Genomic DNA, 20,014 nt, shown 5'->3' with positions numbered 1-20,014 from the left:
CTCAATAAACGTAGGTAGTTGGTCAGAGACATCCTTAAGAAAAGCCTTACTCAAACAAAATGTATTTTCATATAGCCAAATCTAAAGATTTGCATTTTGATGCAAAGAATGCCACACCGTGTTTCTAGAATGGGAGCTTTTCTCCTGGAAATCAGTGCATTTGAAAAGCAATTATTTATATATACTTCCCTTCAGTGTTGCCTAGAATTTCTTCAGCACTTACACAGTAACACCTGGATGTCCTCAAAGACCTTTGGGTTTGCTCATGGGAGACCTGAGCCCTGTAGGTTTGTTTTGCATTCTTCTTCCATCACTGGTAAGTTTGAGGATTTGTTTCAGCTATGTTGTTTTCAAGTCCTGCACTGAATTTCAGTTGCAGGTTTGTTAGGCTCTAGTGCCTCCCCAAATCAATAGATCTGAGGCTCCTTAGTAGCAGGTTTTCTAAGCCTGTAACCACCATACAGCAGTTCCAGCCTTAGAGATCCGTGTGACTTTTCTAAAAAGAGCTAAGTCAACTTTTCACAAGTTGGGTCTAACAACAGTTCTCAGTGTAAGCAGCAGCTTCCAATGGCTGTCAGCCAGATCTGTATGCATTAAATCCTGGCAGTTCCTGTCTACATGGTCTTATATCAACATTATCAGATTTTCATTGGTTTTGCCATCTTTCCGCCATGTCTTTTTAAAAAACCTCGTTGTTATAAAACAACATAACAATTCAGTCATTCTTTAACAGCCTGTCACTCCAGCTTCTCTCTCAGGTTGTTTTCTCTTAGGTGTTTTATTTTGACTGCGTTAGCAAAGCTATCTTAGTCACTGAGAGGTTTTGTTTAGCTGAAGCTAAAAGGAATAACTTGAATTCTCATGCAATAAATGGGTTTGCTGCTTGCGCAGTGAATGCACTTCCACTGACATTCAGTCTTGCCCTTTTCACTTGTTGGTTTTACACTTTTATTCTGTGGAAATATATGTCACTTTTTCTCTCCTTGCTTGAGAAAGTTTCAAGTCAATTATTCTCCAATTTCAGTGAACAATCTTTTATAACACTTGGATCCAAGGGCTGTCTCCCTTAAAAAGCCACTATTATCTCTTCTCAGTCTATTTTAATTCCTCTATATGCACATTCTATATGAAGTAATAAAGTCTTGAGGAGAAACGTGACCTGATGATCATGTACTTAAGTGATCAGCTGAGCAAAGTCCTGTGTGATGTGATTGTATCGTTACCTGTAGATGTACAATCATCTGCAGATCCACTAAGTGCCATGAGAATTTGCCTGAATATAAGCAATTTATCCTAATCATAGAATCATAGAATAGAATCATAGAATCGTTAGGGTTGGAAAGGACCTTAAGATCATCTAGTCCCAGCCCCCCTGCCATGGGCAGGGACACCTCACGCTAAATCATTTCACCCAAGGCCTTGTTCAACCTGGCCTTGAACACTGCCAGGGATGGAGCATTCACAACCTCCCTGGGAAACCTATTCCAGTGCCTCAACCACCCTAACAGGAAAGAATTTCCTTCTTATATCCAACCTAAACTTCCCCTGTTTAAGTTTTAACCTGTTACCCCTTGTCCTGTCACTACAGTCTCTAATGAAGAGTCCCTCCCCAGCATCCTTATAGGCCCCCTTCAGATACTGGAAGGCTGCTCTGAGGTCACCACGCAGCCTTCTCTTCCCCAGGCTGAACAGCCCCAACTTTCTCAGTCTATCTTCATATGCGTGGTGCTCCAGTCCCCTGATCATCCTCTTGGTCCTTCTCTGGACTTGTTCCAACAGTTCCATGTCCTTTTTATGTTGAGGACACCAGAACTGTACACAATACTCCAGGTGAGGTCTCACAAGAGCAGAGTAGAGGGGCAGGATCATCTCCTTCGACCTGCTGGTCACGCTCCTCTTGATGCAGCCCAGGATATAGTTGGCTTTCTGGGCTATGAGCACACACTGAAGCCGGCTCATGTTCATTTTCTCATCAACCAGCACCCCCAAGTCCTTCTCTGCAGGGCTGCTCTGAATCTCTTCTCTGCCCAACCTGTAGCTGTGCCTGGGATTGCTCCAACCCAGGTGTAGGACCTTGCACTTGGCATGGTTAAACTTCATGAGGTTGGCGTCAGCCTACCTCACAAGTGTGTCAAGGTCCCTCTGGATGGCATTCCTTCCCTGCAGGATATCAACCGAACCACACAGCTTGGTGTCATCCGCAAACTTGCTGAGGGCGCACTCAATCCCACTGTCCATGTCACCAACAAAGATGTTAAACACGACTGGTCCCAACACCGATCCCTGAGGGACACCACTCATTACTGGTCTCCAGCCGGACATTGAGCCATTGACCACAACTCTTCGTGTGCGGCCATCCAGCCAGTTCTTTATCCACCGAGTGGTCCATCCATCAAATTGATGTCTCTCCAATTTAGAGACAAGGATGTCGTGTGGGACAGTGTCGAACGCTTTGCACAAGTCCAGGTAGATGACATCAACTGCTCTACCCCTGTCCATCAGTTCTGTAGCCCCATCATAGAAGGCCACCAAATTGGTCAGGCAGGATTTCCCCTTAGTGAAGCCATGCTGGCTGTCACCAAGCACCTTGTTGTTTTTCATGTGCCTTAGCATGCCTTCCAGGAGAATGTGCTCCAAGATTTTGCCAGGCACAGAGGTGAGACTGACTGGTCTGTAATACCCCGGGTCATCCATTTTCCCCTTCTTGAAAATGGGGGTTATATTTCCCTTTTTCCAGTCATCGGGAACTTCACCTGATTGCCATGAATTCTCAAATATGATGGCCAGTGGCTTCGCAACTTCATTTGCCAGCTCCTTCAGGACCCACGGATGGATCTCATCAGGTCCCATGGACTTGTGCACATTCAGGTTTTTAAGATGGTCTCGAACCAGTTCCTCTCCTACAGTGGGTGCGAGGTCTTCATTCTCACAGTCCCCGTGTCTGCCTTCAAAGACTTGGGTGGTTTGGTCAGAGCCTTTGCCAGTGAAGACCGAGGCAAAGAAGTCATTCAGAACCTCAGCCTTCTCCAAATCCTGTGTAGCCAGTTCTCCTGAGAGCTTCCTGAGGGGGCCTACATTCTCCCTAGTCTGTTTTTTATTTGCTCTGTACCTGTAGAATCCCTTCCTGTTATCTTTAATACCTCTAGCTAAGTTTAATTCTAACTGGGCCTTAGCTTTCCTAACCTGGTCCCTAGCTTCTCGGACAACATCCCTGTACTCTTCCCATGCCGCCTGTCCTTGCTTCCACTTATTATAAGCCTCTTTTTTCAATTGAATTTTCCTCAGGAGCTCCTTATCCATCCAAGCAGGTCTCCTGGCCCTCCTGCTGCACTTCCTTCTAGTTGGAGTGCAACACTCCTGAGCTTGCAGCAGGTCATCCTTGAATATCAACCAATCAGCCTTGAGCCCCTCTGCCCTCTAAGGCTGTATCCCATGGAACCTTACTAAGCAGGTTCCTGAAAAGGCCAAAGTCTGCTAAAAAAATCCTTTACAGCAGCAAAGTGTAGATATACTCTGTCTCTAAGTAGTAGCTACTGACCATTTTCATGCCAAGCTACACTGTTGAACTTTTACCTACAAATCCCATAACTTCTTAATTGCCTCAAAAGAGTTAAAATGACATTTCCCCACAGTAAAGCAATTTTAACAAACAGGTCTTAAATTTAGGTTTCAAAATGCAAACAGATTTATTAAGACTTTACCTTGTAAATTCCTTCTTTCTAAAATAACTTTCCTTCTACATCTCCAAATACCCACAAAGCCAAATCCCCACAAACCTCTGAAGAGTAGGACAGAACAGATAAGAATTCCACCTTTCTGGGAATAACAAAGGAAACAGGATTCTAACATTATCTTTACTGCCATGTAACACTGTCAAAGTTTCCTAAAGCCTTGAAAAGTATAACTGAAATTGCAGCTTGCTATATGTCAGAGTCCCAGAGAGATACAGGAGTAAAGCACCCATCTGCAGCAGAGGTGAACAAAAGGCTCAGATGGTGAGCACCAGTGGTCCCCAGACAGCTTTTTATCCCGCAATATCTTCTTAGACACTAGTTTGTTGTCTAAGGCCACTGTGTCTTCCTGATGACCTCTTCGCAGGTTTCGGAAGGCTGCTATTCAGAGCCCCATGAGCTTTCTCTTCTACAGTATAGATGCTGCAGAGAAGTGCACTCTGCTTTCTGCTAGATGGGAGCTACTCAAGGCTGCTGACAGCCCCACATCCTACACCTATGGGATGTGACAAGGTCCCTCCCACCCCTGCTCCTCATTTCCGAGGCAAGAGTCATCCTTGCAGACAATTACTACATCCCAGAATAAGGAGAATGTCTTTATCTGCAAGGGCCAAAACTGTGACTTATACAAGATGTAGTCACTGGAAAACATCCCTGATGGGAGAGAAATGCCTGCTCAGCAGCACAATCATCACTAACATATATATATTAATACTCTAACTATGATTATTCGACAAATTCTCATTTTTTAAGTCAGCATTAATATTTAAATCTATTCACCCATCTAGATTTGCTCCTTATAATTTACGAATCAGAGAAGACACCCATACAAACTGCAGAGCCACGCCCATATTTACTATACCGGGCTGAGCAATGACAGCTCTGTGATTTAGAAGAGAAACAGCAGCAAGTCCCAAAGTAATTATATTTGTAATGTCAGTGTCACTCAGCATCCTTCCCCATTCCAGTTCTTCACATGACATCCTAAAACAGATCGCAAGGAATAAATAGTATTCTCAGCACATAAGGGCTATGAATTTCAGCAGGCTCTCATTCAAACCCTCATTTAGCTTTTCTGCTACGGTAGAAAGCCTCTTAGTCTGGACACCAATTGTGTAGGGTGGTACGAGGACGAAGCCCTACACTTAATGTCTGGACAACATGCAACCTTTCACCTGAAGGAAGTTAGTGCACCACTGACCTGAGCAGGTGGAGACAACAGTAGCAGCACTTCTAACTGAGGAATTACAAGGGTTGACTCTGGTGGGATTATTTTTGGCAGGGAGATAAATCAGGGTTTATTATTTACTTGACCGTAATTTGACAGATTACTTCAATGGACCTTCAGCACCTCACAGTCTTTATCTTCCACAAGTGAGGGAAATGCTCTTATCCCCAAAGCCTAGAGAGTTACACTAAAATGCCTAATCCCAGCGAGACAGTAAGGAACTACTTATTTTAGTTTTAACAGATTTTAAGGATCTTGGCCTTGTGTTTGTATCTTGAGAAATAAAGAATGAAGCTCAAGTTCTCAAACTCAGTCTTAGCACAGGAGCTGAATCACCATTTACTGATTCATCCCCACTCACCTGTGCTTTCAGAGTCCACAATAGCCTGAAGGTGAGGAAGTCAACAACTGAAACTGGAAGGAAGAAAGAAAATTCAAAAATTACCCTGTGCATCTAAACTATTAAAATGTCAAAATATTTCTAAGACATTGGTGCTCACGTACAATAAAACAGATTTTTTTTCAAATTTTGCCCAGAGAATACACACAATGGAGCTGCCCAGAGGAAATGTGTAACTGAGCTGAGAACTTGCACCTTGCTGTTTTGGACCAGCTTAAATTTTCCTGACAAGCTGCAGGATAGATAAGGGAATGGAGGCTGAGCAAGGATGATGGCTGTGTCAGCACAAAATTCAGTAAAACATTCTGGTCACAACATTTACTGCGTTCCCTTGATCTTTCAGGTACATTATGAAGAAGTCCCAGAGAAAAGCTTTTAGCAACAGAGACTATTTTCTTCATTCTCATTTTGGCTTCCTCCCCCCCAAACCCCTTTTCAAACAGGAAAAAATAAAATGTCTTTTGTAAGCTACAGTGATACAGCACTTTTTGCTAGAGCTGTCAGTCTTGCCTACAATGACCTGACTTGTGGCAGTAGGGAAAAACAACCCTGAGACTTAATCAGTTTAAAAGAACATTTCTCACTCAAGGAGAAATGGTCTAATTGAAAAGAATGCCAGTAAACAGCTCATGGCTGGGATCTCAGAACCCAGAAAGCCGCAGTGTGGAAACAAAATTAATCCAGTGAAGTCACACTGAAAAACCCTGAACAAGTATTTTCTTTAAAATAGGTTTAGACTGCCTTTCAGTTTTCTTTCATTCTCTATTGCTGATGAAGTTTAAATGCACCTTTTAGCACTCTAGACGGCACCAATTAAACTTGATTTCTTGCTTAAGCTCCTCATAACTCCACTTGACTCTCACTTTTAAGACTATTTTGGTTAGAGCTATAAATTTCTGCTTTGTTTAGAGAGAAAATGTAGCTTCCACTCAAACAACCTACCTTGTAGCTCATGAAAATACACATATAATTCCCAAGCCCTGCCAAATAGTTTGTCCAATGTTTGTATTTTATCCTTAAGAAAAGTTAGTATAATTCTTTTTATCCTGTAAGTGTATGAAGGATGGATTGTCTCTTATTACTTGATTTTACAGCTCTTGACATAATAGTCTCTTGATTGTAATTGCATAGGCCATGCATATTGCATTACCTGCCTAGCTTTACCAAATATTATATTTTCTTATCCTTAGGTTTTTTTCCCTTTGGATATGAAATCTAAAATTTCTTATTCATAGGCCAGACCCTGGGCTAGAATACCTCACTGCACAGCTAAGCATACCTCACACATTGGATGAAGTCCAAGTAGACCCCTTCCTTTCTCTAAGAAGAGCAAATATGGTATACTTTGTGCTTTCCGAGGCCAAGTATGTTGTTTAAGTCTGAAAACACAGTTAAACAGCTAAATGCATGCTCATCCTCTTGCAGACCCACCTCAGCTAGAACGATTTCTTTTGACATGCATGTGGCTGCCTGCACTTCACTACAGTGTCACCAAGAAACTCCCCCTGCATCTTGAAAGTCTTTGTGGAAACTGCTGCAGCCTCTGTGATTCCAGCCATAGTCCTTTCAGTCCCCTAGGCTAAGCAGGAGATGAAAGACAGAGCTCCTCAGCGCCAGGGAATCTGGTATTCACTTTTGGGTGCCCTCCAGTGTTTGCAGATAATTTGTTACTGTAGGCCTTCCTTTCTCTTGCTAGTACTTTCTCCTTATAAAGCTTCCTTAAACTGAAACAGAGCAAATGTCTCAGTGTATAGTATTCAGAAATTACTACAAAGCCACTGGGCTCCACCTCATGTTTCTACAAGCACTGACATCACAGGTAACACATCTTAAACACTCTTCAGTTTATATTTATACTCACTTGCAAGCCAATGCTATTTCTCAATTCACACAAAAGATCTATTTGAAAAAGGCACCATCCTTGCCACAAACAACCTTGATACATCTGCACCGACTTCCAGTAGAGCTACCCACGCTAGCTACACATTGATACTTACAGACTGCTTTGAGTCTTCCCACATTCTCTTGCTGTGTGGATAAAGCTTCACACAACTGCTGAAAGAAACAGCTCTTCCTGGAAAAAAAAAAAAAAAGAGGAAGGCTTCAAAGAGGACGGACTGCTCTGAGATTTCATTGCACTGGTACAGCTATTAACAAGGCAACAAGGAAGTACTTCCCAGAAACACCCACTTCGTTGCAGAGCCCACTCACTCTCTTCAGCAGGTGGCTAACTTGCAAGAGCCTACAAGAAGCCTCATGAATGCAATACTGCTGACAGATGGCAACAAGCAAAGTCTTTTTTTCAGTAGGACTTTCAGAGGCTGGCGACAGTCAGATTTTGATCACATTTACACCCTTACAATCTAGGATGATTCCTTTAAGGCTCTCGGTTGCTATACAGATGCTGCAACATTAGTTGTACTCCACATGGGAACATTTCCTCATTGCATCAGTGACAAAGGTACCGTGGGCTGTCTGGGCAGGTTTTGACATTTGTGGCATGCATAATGCAGGGGACTGCATAGCTGTGAATACTGGGGGTGGAAAAGGAGGTAAAAAATAAGCAGGAGCACAAGAGAGAAAGAGGCATGTCTACAGTGTCTTGGGGTATACAACTCTGGCTGAGGATTGTACATCAACAAACAACAAACAGAATGAAGTGAGACACATCATAGAACAAGGGAAAAACAGCAACTAAACCTGAGGACATCCCAGAGCCTCATGCTGCAGTTAGGTTTACCATTATTGTTGCTGAACCTATTGCCTGTTGTCCAGGCAATAGAGCATGGGAACCAGGAGAGGATCAGTTCTGAGTTTTCCCACAGGCTGACAGGGAGACCTGAGAAAATCATTGTGCTGTAGCCCTGTATCTGTGGGCTAGGGCAGCAGCTCCTCAGAAATGTAGGAAAAAAGATGAAAAACCTATATTATATAGCTCAACTTGCCTCTGAATTTTTTTCCTAATTAATGGTGGTGTCAAAGTCAGGCTTCTCCCTCACTGTTGTAGCTGAATTAATCAATTTTTCTCTGCTCCAGCCCTATGTGTGTCAGGCAGGAGTTACCCACTGCATTCAAAAATTATCATTTTGACATTCATCAGCATTTTCACTCCTCTCTGGGCTCTAGTGAAAGTTTTCATGCCATGGTTTATTTACAGTACATTCAACTCATGCCTCTAGCGATCCTAGGACATCCCACACACCAAATCTTATAAAAGCTTTAGGGCTCATTATAATCTTACTGATGATACACAGACTGTGCTATCTGGTGGTGGAACATCACATTTAATTGCCTTACACATCTGAATCACATTAAAATTATTCAGGAATTTAGACAAATACAAACTGCAGATAAACTACACATCTTGATCCTTGTCAGTATAACCTCCCCAGCAGCTACCACAACCTGCTCTGAATTCTATTTAACAAACTAATTTCCGTTTGACTGCTGTATTGCACTGCTTGTCTAGAAAAATAGCAGAGATTTTTCCTGCGCCATTCATTTATCTTTGCATGTATACCCACACCCCTGTTAGGAGGAAGATATTTTCTAACAAAGATATTTTCTAAACCTGTAAACTTGCATGCATTATTCCCAATACTTAAATCATTACAATTTCCTTACCATTAAAAACTTTGTATTAATAATTTTGATGAGTTTCAGCCCTTCAGCAAGAGCATTTGATATGAAACCTGAGAATTGGCTGCATGAGAAAATGAACATGAGCTGGCAGTGTGCGCTTGCAGCCCAGAAAGCCAACTGTATCCTGGGCTGCATCAAAAGGAGCGTGACCAGCAGGTCGAAGGAGGTGATCCTGCCCCTTTGCTCTGCTCTCGTGAGATTTCACTTGGAGTACTGTGTGCAGTTCTGGTGTCCTCAGCATAAAAAGGACATGGAACTGTTGGAACAAGTCCAGAGGAGGGCCACGAGAATGATCAGGGGACTGGAGCACCTCCTGTATGAAGACAGGCTGAGAAAGTTGGGGCTGTTCAGCCTGGAGAAGAGAAGGCTGCATGGAGACCTCAGAGCAGCCTTCCAGTATCTGAAGGGGCCTATAGGGATGCTGGGGAGGGACTCTTCATTAGGGACTGTAGTGACAGGACAAGGGGTAACAGGTTAAAACTTAAACAGGGGAAGTTTAGGTTGGATATAAGAAGGAAATTCTTTCCTGTTAGGGTGGTGAGGCACTGGAATAGGTTTCCCAGGGAGGTTGTGAACGCTCCATCCCTGGCAGTGTTCAAGGCCAGGTTGAACAAGGCCTTGGGTGATATGATTTAGTGTGAGGTGTCCCTGCCCATGGCAGGGGGGCTGGAACTAGATGATCTTAAGGTCCTTTCCAACCCTAACGATTCTATGATTCTATGATTATAAAAGCTGGATGTACATTTTTTACCCCAGCCACATTAAATGCAGGCTGCCAACACACAAATAAAAGCTTAATTTAAAGAAAGAAAGCTATCAGTATGGAGAACTGTACAATGACATTACAGTGAGGAACAAATGAGTCAGTAAAGAGGTGTAATTCCTTGAAAGATGAGGGTTTCGTTCCCCCGAAATTCTCTCTTTGCACAAGGCGCTCCTACCCGAAACGGCTGCCAGTTAGAAACTGGTTCTTGTGCAGCCCACAGCAGAATTCATTATTTCAGGCTGACATCCAATGTGTTCAGCCTCCTGGAGTATGGGATCTACTGATTATTTCCCTCTTCATAATAAAGGTGCAGGGCAACCTATTAGCTCTATTTCTTTTATTTTTACACTAAAGTGTTCAAAACATTTCCTGAGAATGGTAATATAATATAAAAGCTCATAGGAGTCTGCTTTCCTTCCCCAAATACTAGGTTTCCCCTTCTGCAAAGAGACAGTTTTATCACAGGTTTAGATGGGTCAAAGATCAAACTCTAAATTAAAGGTGCTGCAATACATCACTGCATACTCATGCTTTGGAACCAGGTAGACTACATGACCAGTGGGGATTACCAATGCCAGCAAGACTTCTCACTGCAATTGCCCATAAATATGTCCTGAATGTTTAGTCCAGGGCCTGCACATCCTTTTAAAATGTTTGCTACCAAATCTTCCAAAACCCAGTAAGAATAGCTCCCAAAATACAGATTGAGAAATCTGGCTCTGCCTGCCCTTCACAGGGCTCTGCATGATGTTCAGGCAGACCTAGGTCCCTGCTGTTAAGAGGACAAGGCTCTGGCACACAGCCTTCTGGCACAAAGGACCTGCAATGTAATCACGCAGCTGGAGCTCTCCTAGGAAGTTACAGAGTGAAGTGGCAAGCGCATTATGCATTTCTCACCCCAGTGTCTTCTCCTGTGAAGTCATCCTCTGCAAACAAGGCTTCAGGACCTTCTGTTCTATAACTAATCTAAGAAAAATAACATATGTTTTTACCTTTACAGTGTGTTACAGGAAGAAAGCAGAAGAGGTTCAAGCCTATCACCTATGTCCTACACACATATAGGTGAAAGCAGTACTAAAGAGAAACCAAGTTTTATCATCTGTCTGGTTGCACGTGCCATAACATCATAAAATGTTCCTAAACAGTTGCCTAGATGACAGGCTGTTCTGAAGGCTAGCTTCCGGAAAACTAGCCAGCACACCTAGATGAACAGGAAAGAATTTGTCTCATGTATTCACAAATGATCCTATTTCTTGGTTGACGGAAGATGGCGCTCAAAATAGAGAGATCAACAATGCCACTATTTTGCTGATATGTACTTAATAACTTCCCAGTCATAGCTACCACCACCATGCTTTGGCACACTCTCTACAGGCCAGACAAACTGGTTTCTTTGTGGTTATGCTCCTAATGAGAAAGGTGCATTACAGGAATTCAGCAATGCAGTGGTCCTTGTCCTGAAAAGCCACTAAGGACCGACAAGCAAAAACAGACACAGGGAAAAAATAACAAGAAAATATGGGGCGGTTTAAAACAATGCTTGAGATATATGGCAGAAGTTACTTTTAAAGGCAGAAAGAAGAGATTTGTGCAAGAGCTGGTGAGGGTTAGACCTGTGCAATGATGTTGTGTGGAAACCTGTATTGGAATTCCTGTTGAGTTGTCTGTGTCTGACAGAGACTTCAGCATGGATGGGACTGTGCTCCGCGTGAATCTAAAAATAAATCGCCCAGATAAAGTAATAATACTTCAAATGTACTTAATTGTCATGATTTTTTCTCACAGAGATCTACAGTAGTACTTGATCAAAAGGGAATGATTGTAGAATGTGAAATGTAAGCATTCAGAGAGAAAATTAATGTCTAATTATGAATGCTAAAAATAAAAACAGAGCTATTAATTTCAGGAGCAAATGATGAGCCCTTATGTTATGAAGAAAAATAACATCCCTCTAGAATATGTCTGAAGAATCCATTGATATTTTTGTCATAATTAACTCAAATTACTGCCGAAATTCTCCTCTGACAAGTTATCTTAAAAAACTATTTTGCATTCCCTCATACAGTTGCCACCTTCCAAGAACATCTCAGGTTTAAGAATAATTCATGCAAAACTAATGGGAATTTAATAAACTAGAGGAGTTTGGTGGAAAGTTAAGTACAGATGGACTTCCTACCTTGAATAAAAATGCTATCTTAAGATTTCAGTGTAGATTGTGAAGAATATGATTTCTCTTAAAGGTCTCCCTTGACAGACACTTAAGTAAAGGACACTTTAAAACACACTGAGAAAGTCAATACCCTTTGGTTTCTCTTTTTTTTTTTTTTTTAGGACTGCAGTCCCCAAGGGAATGTTTCAGCATCCTTTAAAATCAATGGAAAATGGGAGGGTAGAGAAAAAAGTGAGGAAAGGAGGCTCAAGTCTACCTGTTATTTGTTCCTCCAGCAACATAACATGAACAGAACAGCAAACCCTACACTGCCAAGGCCAGGAACATCAAACAGTCAAACAGCAACAGAAAAGTAGTTTTCATTTGGTGGAATACCGATTCCAAACACCACTTTACATGTCAAGTAATTGTATGAGCATGCTCAAGTTTGGACACAGGATTTTTGTTTTAAAGACCCGTAAGTACTGGCCAAAATGCAGGCATTTAAGCCAAGGGCTGTGTTTTGCCCAGCTACTAGGAACGTTTTCCTCTTATAAAAAAGGACACATTTGTCTGTTATCCCAGTGGCATTTTGTTCATTTGCACCAAAGACAGCATTCAATTTAAGCAATTGCAAAAGTAAGAGGAGAAATTGCCAGTTCCATCAGAGAAACGTCATCAGACTTTGCACTTGCAGACCTCCCTCTCTCTGTAGGGCATTCAGAATGCATCAAATAACAAAAATCCCTGAAGGTGCAGAATTAATGCAGTAGTTCAGCTAGTGTGTTGAAAAACAAGGAAAACATTCTATACATCATTAATAAAAAGATTATTAAAAATTGCACTTCTGAAGTAGAGACCAGAGGTCCAAATGTAAATTATGTCAGACACTGGAATCCCCAAAGCATTGTCTTTATTTTATTAATGATACAATATCTTCACTGCCTTCCCTGTAAAGCTCTCAAAATGCCAATTACCCAAGGAAGTAAACATCTTCTCCAGTGAATTTTGCAATTCACCTGATGTTGAAGCAGCCGTGACCAGACTGCTATAGTAGCATCAGAGTTTACTAATTGAAAACTAAAGTGCTGCAGGGCTGTGCTGCAAGCACAGCCACAGACCTGTGGCAAATTTACACTGCCTTTTATAGATAGGTGCAGTATGGGTCAAAGAAAGGCTCTCAGCTCTGGCTAGCATGGCAATCCAGCCTGAGCAAGCTAGAGGCAGACTTATTAGTTAGAGACTGTCACCAGTTTACTGCAGCTCCACAGTCACAGGATGGTCACAGCAAGGTCACAGGATGAGCACAGTGAGGTTTGTCCATTTGAAAAGGAACATGGAGTAACTCCTGGCTGTAGTAGCTTGAGACTTTGATGAGAACAGAGGCTCTGCTTGGGTCCCTCCTCACTCCAGGAAGCCTGCTGCCCAGAGACTGTGATCACCTAGCAGCTATTTTCCCAGCTTCAGTGATTTCAGCTTGCTGAAGCATGAGAAGCCCCAGCCTGCACATGCTTCCCAAAGCCACCCTCTTGACCGAGGGTACAACAGGCCCTTCGCTAGAAGATAAGGTTTGTGAAATTTACTAGACCCTCACACTTCTTTTATTCGTGTCTCATATTTGCCCTCACTTTTCACAGCCAGGCCCGCTCCTTTTCCTGATACAACAGTCCTGTGTCCATGTCTGTGAAGAGTGCTAAGCATTTCACATCTCCTTCTCGTCTGATAATTAGCCACATCCATTCTTTCCCATCTTCATCTTGCCTTTCTCATCTTCTCTTCTGCTTTTTCACCTCACGTTGCTGCTTATCCTCCAAGCACATTCTCTCCCTTTTCCTTCTAATCTCCAACTACAAAACTTTCACAGATTGTGCTTCTTACTGCATGCAGCCACCTTCCCTCCCACTCCAGGTATACATCCACAAAAGTCAGTGCTACAAAAAAGTATTGTGGAATTGAATCTTGCAATACAAGTTTTAGGGGCTTGGTATAGGTCTTTGGTTTACATGGTGATTTAGCAGCAAGAACATCCGTATATATTCAGATCTGTACATACCACACATCCTATAGAGAGCATGCAATGACTCAGGTATCTTTTTACATGAGGGTGCAATTCACCTGAGTATTCACCAACAGCCATTTAGTTTCTGAAGCACTAAAAACTAGGAAAGAACACAAACTGAAGAGAGTTTGAGATCAGTACCAGTGAACTGACAGAGGTGTTATTTCCTTTGTACTTGTAGACGGAACCCTGTGTCTCTTCTTCCCTCACCAGTATTACAATCTCTCAGGATTTTTGTTTTCTTAAATGTCTCGTGTTTGATGTTTGAGAAAAGTACATATGATTTAAGATTTCACTTCATTGCTTTTGCCCAGATTCAGAGGACACATAGAGGGTCAAAACATTACCTGTTTGAGATTACAACAGATAAAAATTAGTGCATGTCATGCCTACAGTTCACAGATTGCATGTTTCATGTTAATGGCATAATATTAATTTTCATTTTGTACTAAAACAGTACATGATTTGAAATGGGTTCTGCATTTCAAGTAATTTTATCTATTAAAATAAATAGCAAAGGTGTGAAATTAACCATCCAGACTGGCTGTGGCTAATGGATCTTTTATCTTGACATATAAGAGACAAGAAAAGCTTGCCTTAGCAAGGCAACTAATTTGCTTTATAAAGTATGACATTCTTTACCTAGTACTCAACTTAAATAATTTCCTATGCACTATGAGGTAGAAGGGCTCTAGAATTTCCTTGTATTATTTATTGAGGATGTAACAAAGGAGGTGGTTATACAGTAACATGCAGTAAAACACAAAAAAATAAAATAATTCATGGGTGACATATTTAATGATATTCTGAGGCACTTCTTTGCTACTTCCTTATAAGAAATTGGTAACAATCTGAACACAGGAAAATTGCTTTCTTAAGCTAACCACGTCTGTACCAGGGATGGTATGCTTACGCACAAGTTGTACATAAATAGCTCTTCTGAGGACACACTTCAAACAATTTGTCAGTATAAATCTTACACAGAACTAAGAAGGATACCTGAGTTTTATGGCCCTGTTAATAGAAATTGGAGACAAACTGAACAGCTGAAGCTGTCTGGACTGTAACTTTGGTGAATTTCAACCTTCTCCAAAATGTTCCTGCAAGAGTTTTCAGATTAATTTTAAGAGGCACAAATCCAAAATGGTGAAGATATAGGGAGAAGTATATCTGGATAAACCTTCATCATTTCTGTGCAGTATAGAGGTACTTCATAGTAGGCTTCTAAATAAGCTTGCGTAGAAGGATACCCAGGGACTGCAAAAGAGAGGTGTATAAGCTAATTCCTTTAAACCTCCATCTGAAACCAGCAAAGGGAGCCCTACTTCCATCTAAAGATCCAGCATTCTTATTATAGACTAGGCTGCTCTGTTCCAGCTTGGAGTCATTCCTCACATGTGGCAGAATTCACCAAGCTCTGGGCAGAGGCCAGTTTGTCATACTGCCACTGGAGATCAAGTGCTTCTAAAATTACTTTATCTTCCCTTCATAACTTAATCTTCTGTATTTCCACTTTTTGAAGGGTGAAAACACAGATGTATGACACCCTGCAGAGAGCGGTGAGTCATGAAGAGACAGGTGAGAGATTTATCAATGGGAAAGTGCCAAAGGCTCTTTGAAACTCCTGAAGCTACGTTTACATTAGCAAGTAGTAGGGCTTAAGAAGAGTAAATTTGTAAAGTTTGAATCACTTCTGAAAATGCAGCATCTAACCTACCTGCATTTGGTAGGGGTAGGGATAGTGTGAACTATCTCCAGTTTAGTCCCACCCACTGGGACATGTTAAGTATGGTCTTTGAGCATATGTCCTCATTCAGGTTCATTTGAAAGAAGTATAGTTTATGTGCTATGTGAACCAAAGCATTATAAAAGTGGCAATAACTGGGAGACTTTTTGTGCTTGTAATTATTTATTCCCCAAAAGTACACTCCTGACAAACTAAGACATTGATGTAGGTACGCCTTGTAGGAGCAGTCATAATACAAAGGACCTGTAAAGGTCCTGTAATGGAAAGTAGAAAGAGTGGTGAAGCAAGGACAGAAAAACTGAAAAGAAAATGGTGAGGATGACATAGTCGTCATCTTTACATTTGCCTGTCCCCTGCAGAAAGAGTCATCCAATTGTAATGCCATACCTTCTTTCCGTGATTAGGCCTATAGTTGAAATATAGTGACTTTTCAGCTGAGTGAGCACAATGATTTTAATAACTGTCTGCTAATTAACAGGTTTTTTGAGATAAAGACAGTTGAATAGCTGCATCCTCTGACATCCCAAATTAATAACGCTTCAGTAGCAAATAATAAAGTGGTAGAGATTGGAATTATTACTGGTTTGATACAGCAGAAAATAGATTAAAATGAATCTGACTTGTTTATCTATGCAACCTAGACCATTTCAACATGCTAAAGATCTCAGCTCCAGTATATGATGCCCTAGAGAGCTTTATATAAAGGTAGAAAAACTGCTCCTGAAGCAAGATTCAAAAATTTCTATATTATAACTTTATGAATAAAATTAATTAAGCAACAATTCATTACATTCTAAAAGCATCACTGGAACATAATAATCCTTGTTTGCAGCCCAAAAAGTATTTGGTAATTACGGAATCATGGAGCAATGTGGGTATTTTTTTATTACAGTTCATTACATAAGATTACAAGGAAGAATTTGTCTTTGAATCATAATGAAAACTTAACTGACAGCACTATTCTAAAATATTTCTAAGGACTAAGTTTCAGTCTGTGTCTTAATCAATTTTATATTAGAAAGAGATTTTAACAAGATAATGCTGTGAACATCATTTCACTGCATTATAAAACCTTTGGCTGAATCTTGTAAGTAATTAAAACTCCAGCCATCTTGGAGATCTGACACAAATGCAGTCCTAATTTTAATATTCTTCAAGATTATACAGTTTCAAGTTTCTTTTATTTTTCTTTACCACCTTTAATCAAACTTTAGCTTTTCCCTCACCCACCTACAAATAGTCTAAAGAAGAATAAACGCTAAACATCAGAATCATGCCTTCAGACATAAGTACTTCAGACATAAGACACACGTAATATTACAAAATGCAGTCACTTTTCTATGCAATATGCGCAATGATTCCCAAAGACTGCTCTTTCAGATCTTTTACTCTACCCAAATGTGCTCTGAAATGGGGCTGAATGTGCTAAGAGCTCATTCAGTTACAGAATAGTCTTCACCTAAGCTGGGGCTTCACCCAATAAAGCATTACTACCATGAGCTCACATTCATTTCAGATGCCTTTCTCAACACTATTTAATAAAATAAGAGGCAGATAATGTCCTGTGCAGATAACAGGACTACAATGCTGCCCATACAGACAAAACCAGTTGCCAGAAGTTTTAAAGAGCAATAGCACATTTTGAACTAAAATACCTGGAAGGAAGGACACCTTAGAAAAGGTTGTGCCATCATTCATCCCACACAGTGATAGGCAACTATTACTTCACTCTCAGCTGAACTCCTGACATCTATGAAGATCTCGTAGCTTGAATTAGGAGTAACTCGTCAAATCACTGAACCAGTTGTCATTTAAAGGGTCCAGCTGCCTTGTATGCTAGAGGCAGTCATGAGAAGCACAAAATTCAGGCTCCCGTCAAACAGATAATTGCAAAATAAGGAAGCAAGAAATTAAGAACAGTCTGAAAGTAACAAACAAAAGTTATTTGTGCTACATTGCATGGTTCATTAAAATGTAATGTCTGGTGTTAAAACTCATCATAACTGTTGATATTACGATTAAAACCATGGAGCTACAATATCTTGGTCCACATACCAAACAATATAATTGTGGACCCCCAGTCTTGGTACAGGCTTATTGTGGAACATTTTGCTCATTAATTAATTAAAATCTGCCATTTGCAAGAGTGTTCTGAAAAATTTTCTCCAGGAAATCTGTTTTAACTGAGTATGTGGAAAATGGATAAAACCCGCTTTTATTTGTGCCAATAAGAAAAGATCTGAAGAATAAAAAGATGCTACACAGGAAAAATTGCTATTATATATGACTACTGGATTCCATGACAGAGACAATTTACTAAACACAATTATCCAAGTGTATGTTAAAATATGTTTAAAGACTAATCAGACCAAAACAAACTTATAGCACTCACTGCAAGGTAACACATATCTATAGGGGCTCAAGGTTGGGTATATGGTTTATGTGATGAACAGACATAATTTTTTCAGTGATATATATACATATATATGTATACATACACAACCAATACAAGTGAAGGGTATGCAAATTTCAAAGACATTTACAAGCAATCTATACATATGTAAACACACAGTTATGACCTAATGAATTTTCTATTTGCTGCAGAATAGCCCAGCTCCTGTCTGAATGTGGAAAAGAACATCCCCTGCACTAAATAGCGTTATGACAATTTTCTGTGTCTGCATGACATCAAGAAGTATGGAGGAAGGCATGTGTGTTCACAATAAATTAGGGTACCATATTAAAAGTTCTCCCCTCCCCAGTTAGCAATTCCATAATAGTCTTGGGTACTGACTTGTCAACAACAACAGGAGTAAAATAGTGAAATACAGAAACCATGTATAAAAAAAGCCATTTATTTTTTCACTAGAAGTATTTACATATAGTTTTGCTTTGTTTATGTACAGTTGTAAATGTAAGTTTAAAACTCATCATTAAACACCAGGATTTCAAGAACACAAATTTACTGACCTCAAAATTAGCTTCAAATTATCTGGCACACCTTTCCCTGGAACTCACAGAAGGCATTTTACAATAAATTGAGCTGGTGACAGCCACCCATTTCCAAAAGAAGCATTCCCACCTGCCCTGTGATCTTCCCCCTTTTTGTGCACAGAAGTTGTTTTACCTTGAACTACACTAGTGCCCATCAACCCTTCAGTGACCAGGTCAGGGAGCAAACCTAGTGAAAATTAGTTTAAACCAGTGAAAAGAAATCCAAGGAAGATCAAATAGGTATTAACTGATCTGAATGTCATCCTCTGTTAAATAATATGTCCTCACCAACTTTTGGTAAGGAAGAGAGGAAATTTCCTCAAGTTGTACCAGGAGAGGTTTAGACTGGGTATTAGGAAAAATTCCTTCATCAAAAGGGTTGTTATGCATTGAACCAGGATGCCCATGGAAGTGCTTGAGTCACTATCCCTGAAGGTATTTAAAAGATGTGCACATGTGGCACTTAGGGACATAAGGTGGACTTGGCAATGCTGGGTTAATGACTGGACTTGACGATCTTAGAGGTCTTTTCCAATCTAAATAATTCTATGACACAGCCTGGTTTAAGAAAGCTGCATTGAAAAGCACCATAAAAAGAGCAATAATTTTATTCAGTTTAGCTACTCAAATCAGGGTGGGGCCAGATGAGTAGCAGAAGACACAAAAAAATTGTCACAGGCAGAAATCTGTCACCAGGGCTGAGGGAGAGTAAAATCACTTGCTAAGCAGCTAATGACAAGACCATCTTAACTGCATTATGAAAACATACACTTAGAGGTCATAAAAGAAAAGGCAACAGCCTCTTCTGCTTACCACATCACAACAAAATTTCACATTGCATACCACGGTTTATTTCCTATGCCTTTGACAGACTAACAGGTGACAGCCTGAAAAGTAACTCTGCTTGTTATTGCCAGATCTTGACTTCTCCAGCCCAATCACATGTTGCAAGGAGTGATGGCAAGACTGGGTGAAATATTGTACTCACACAAGCTTCTTTATGTGCAGACAAAGTGCGAATAATCCTAGCAGTATGATAGTTATAGAAAAACACTTTGCCATCTGAACTTCCTGTCGCCAAAAGTGTTCCATCTGGAGAAAATTCACAGCCCACAGCAAAACCTTCCACCTGTGAAAATCAATAACAGTGTAACTCCTGAAGCTGATAAGGAAAGGTCATTGTGATATACTGAAAAAGAATACAGTACCAAAAAAAAAATTGTATCTTTAAATAAACTTACACTAAGGACTTCTCCAGGTGTTTAATAAGACACAGCTACAACACAAACTTATTTAAA

The 20,014-nt window shown here is 40.6% G+C and overlaps 1 protein-coding gene across 3 annotated transcripts in view; it reads right to left on the bottom strand.

The window, feature by feature from the left end:
• Positions 1 to 7,378: 7,378 nt before the first annotated feature.
• The window catches only part of WDR25 (WD repeat domain 25), a 73,960-nt gene continuing 61,324 nt past the window's right edge, over positions 7,379 to 20,014 (bottom strand). For 2 of the 3 annotated variants that reach the window (XM_062627948.1, XM_062627950.1), the window contains one exon: positions 18,562 to 19,845. In XM_062627948.1, coding sequence (XP_062483932.1) covers positions 19,624 to 19,845 — 222 coding nt within the window. In that variant the 3' untranslated portion in view covers positions 18,562 to 19,623. Of the gene's footprint in view, positions 7,434 to 18,561; positions 19,846 to 20,014 lie in introns of those variants that run through there. The other variant, XM_062627951.1, reaches the window with a different exon arrangement.

The sequence above is a fragment of the Pezoporus occidentalis genome, unplaced genomic scaffold (genome assembly GCF_034315485.1).
Source record: "Pezoporus occidentalis ecotype Australia unplaced genomic scaffold, CSIRO_AGI_Poc_V1 ctg31, whole genome shotgun sequence".
Classification (NCBI taxonomy): Eukaryota; Metazoa; Chordata; class Aves; order Psittaciformes; family Psittacidae; genus Pezoporus; species Pezoporus occidentalis.
Note: the sequence above shows the minus strand (reverse complement) of the source record. Positions and strands in the feature narration are given on the sequence as shown.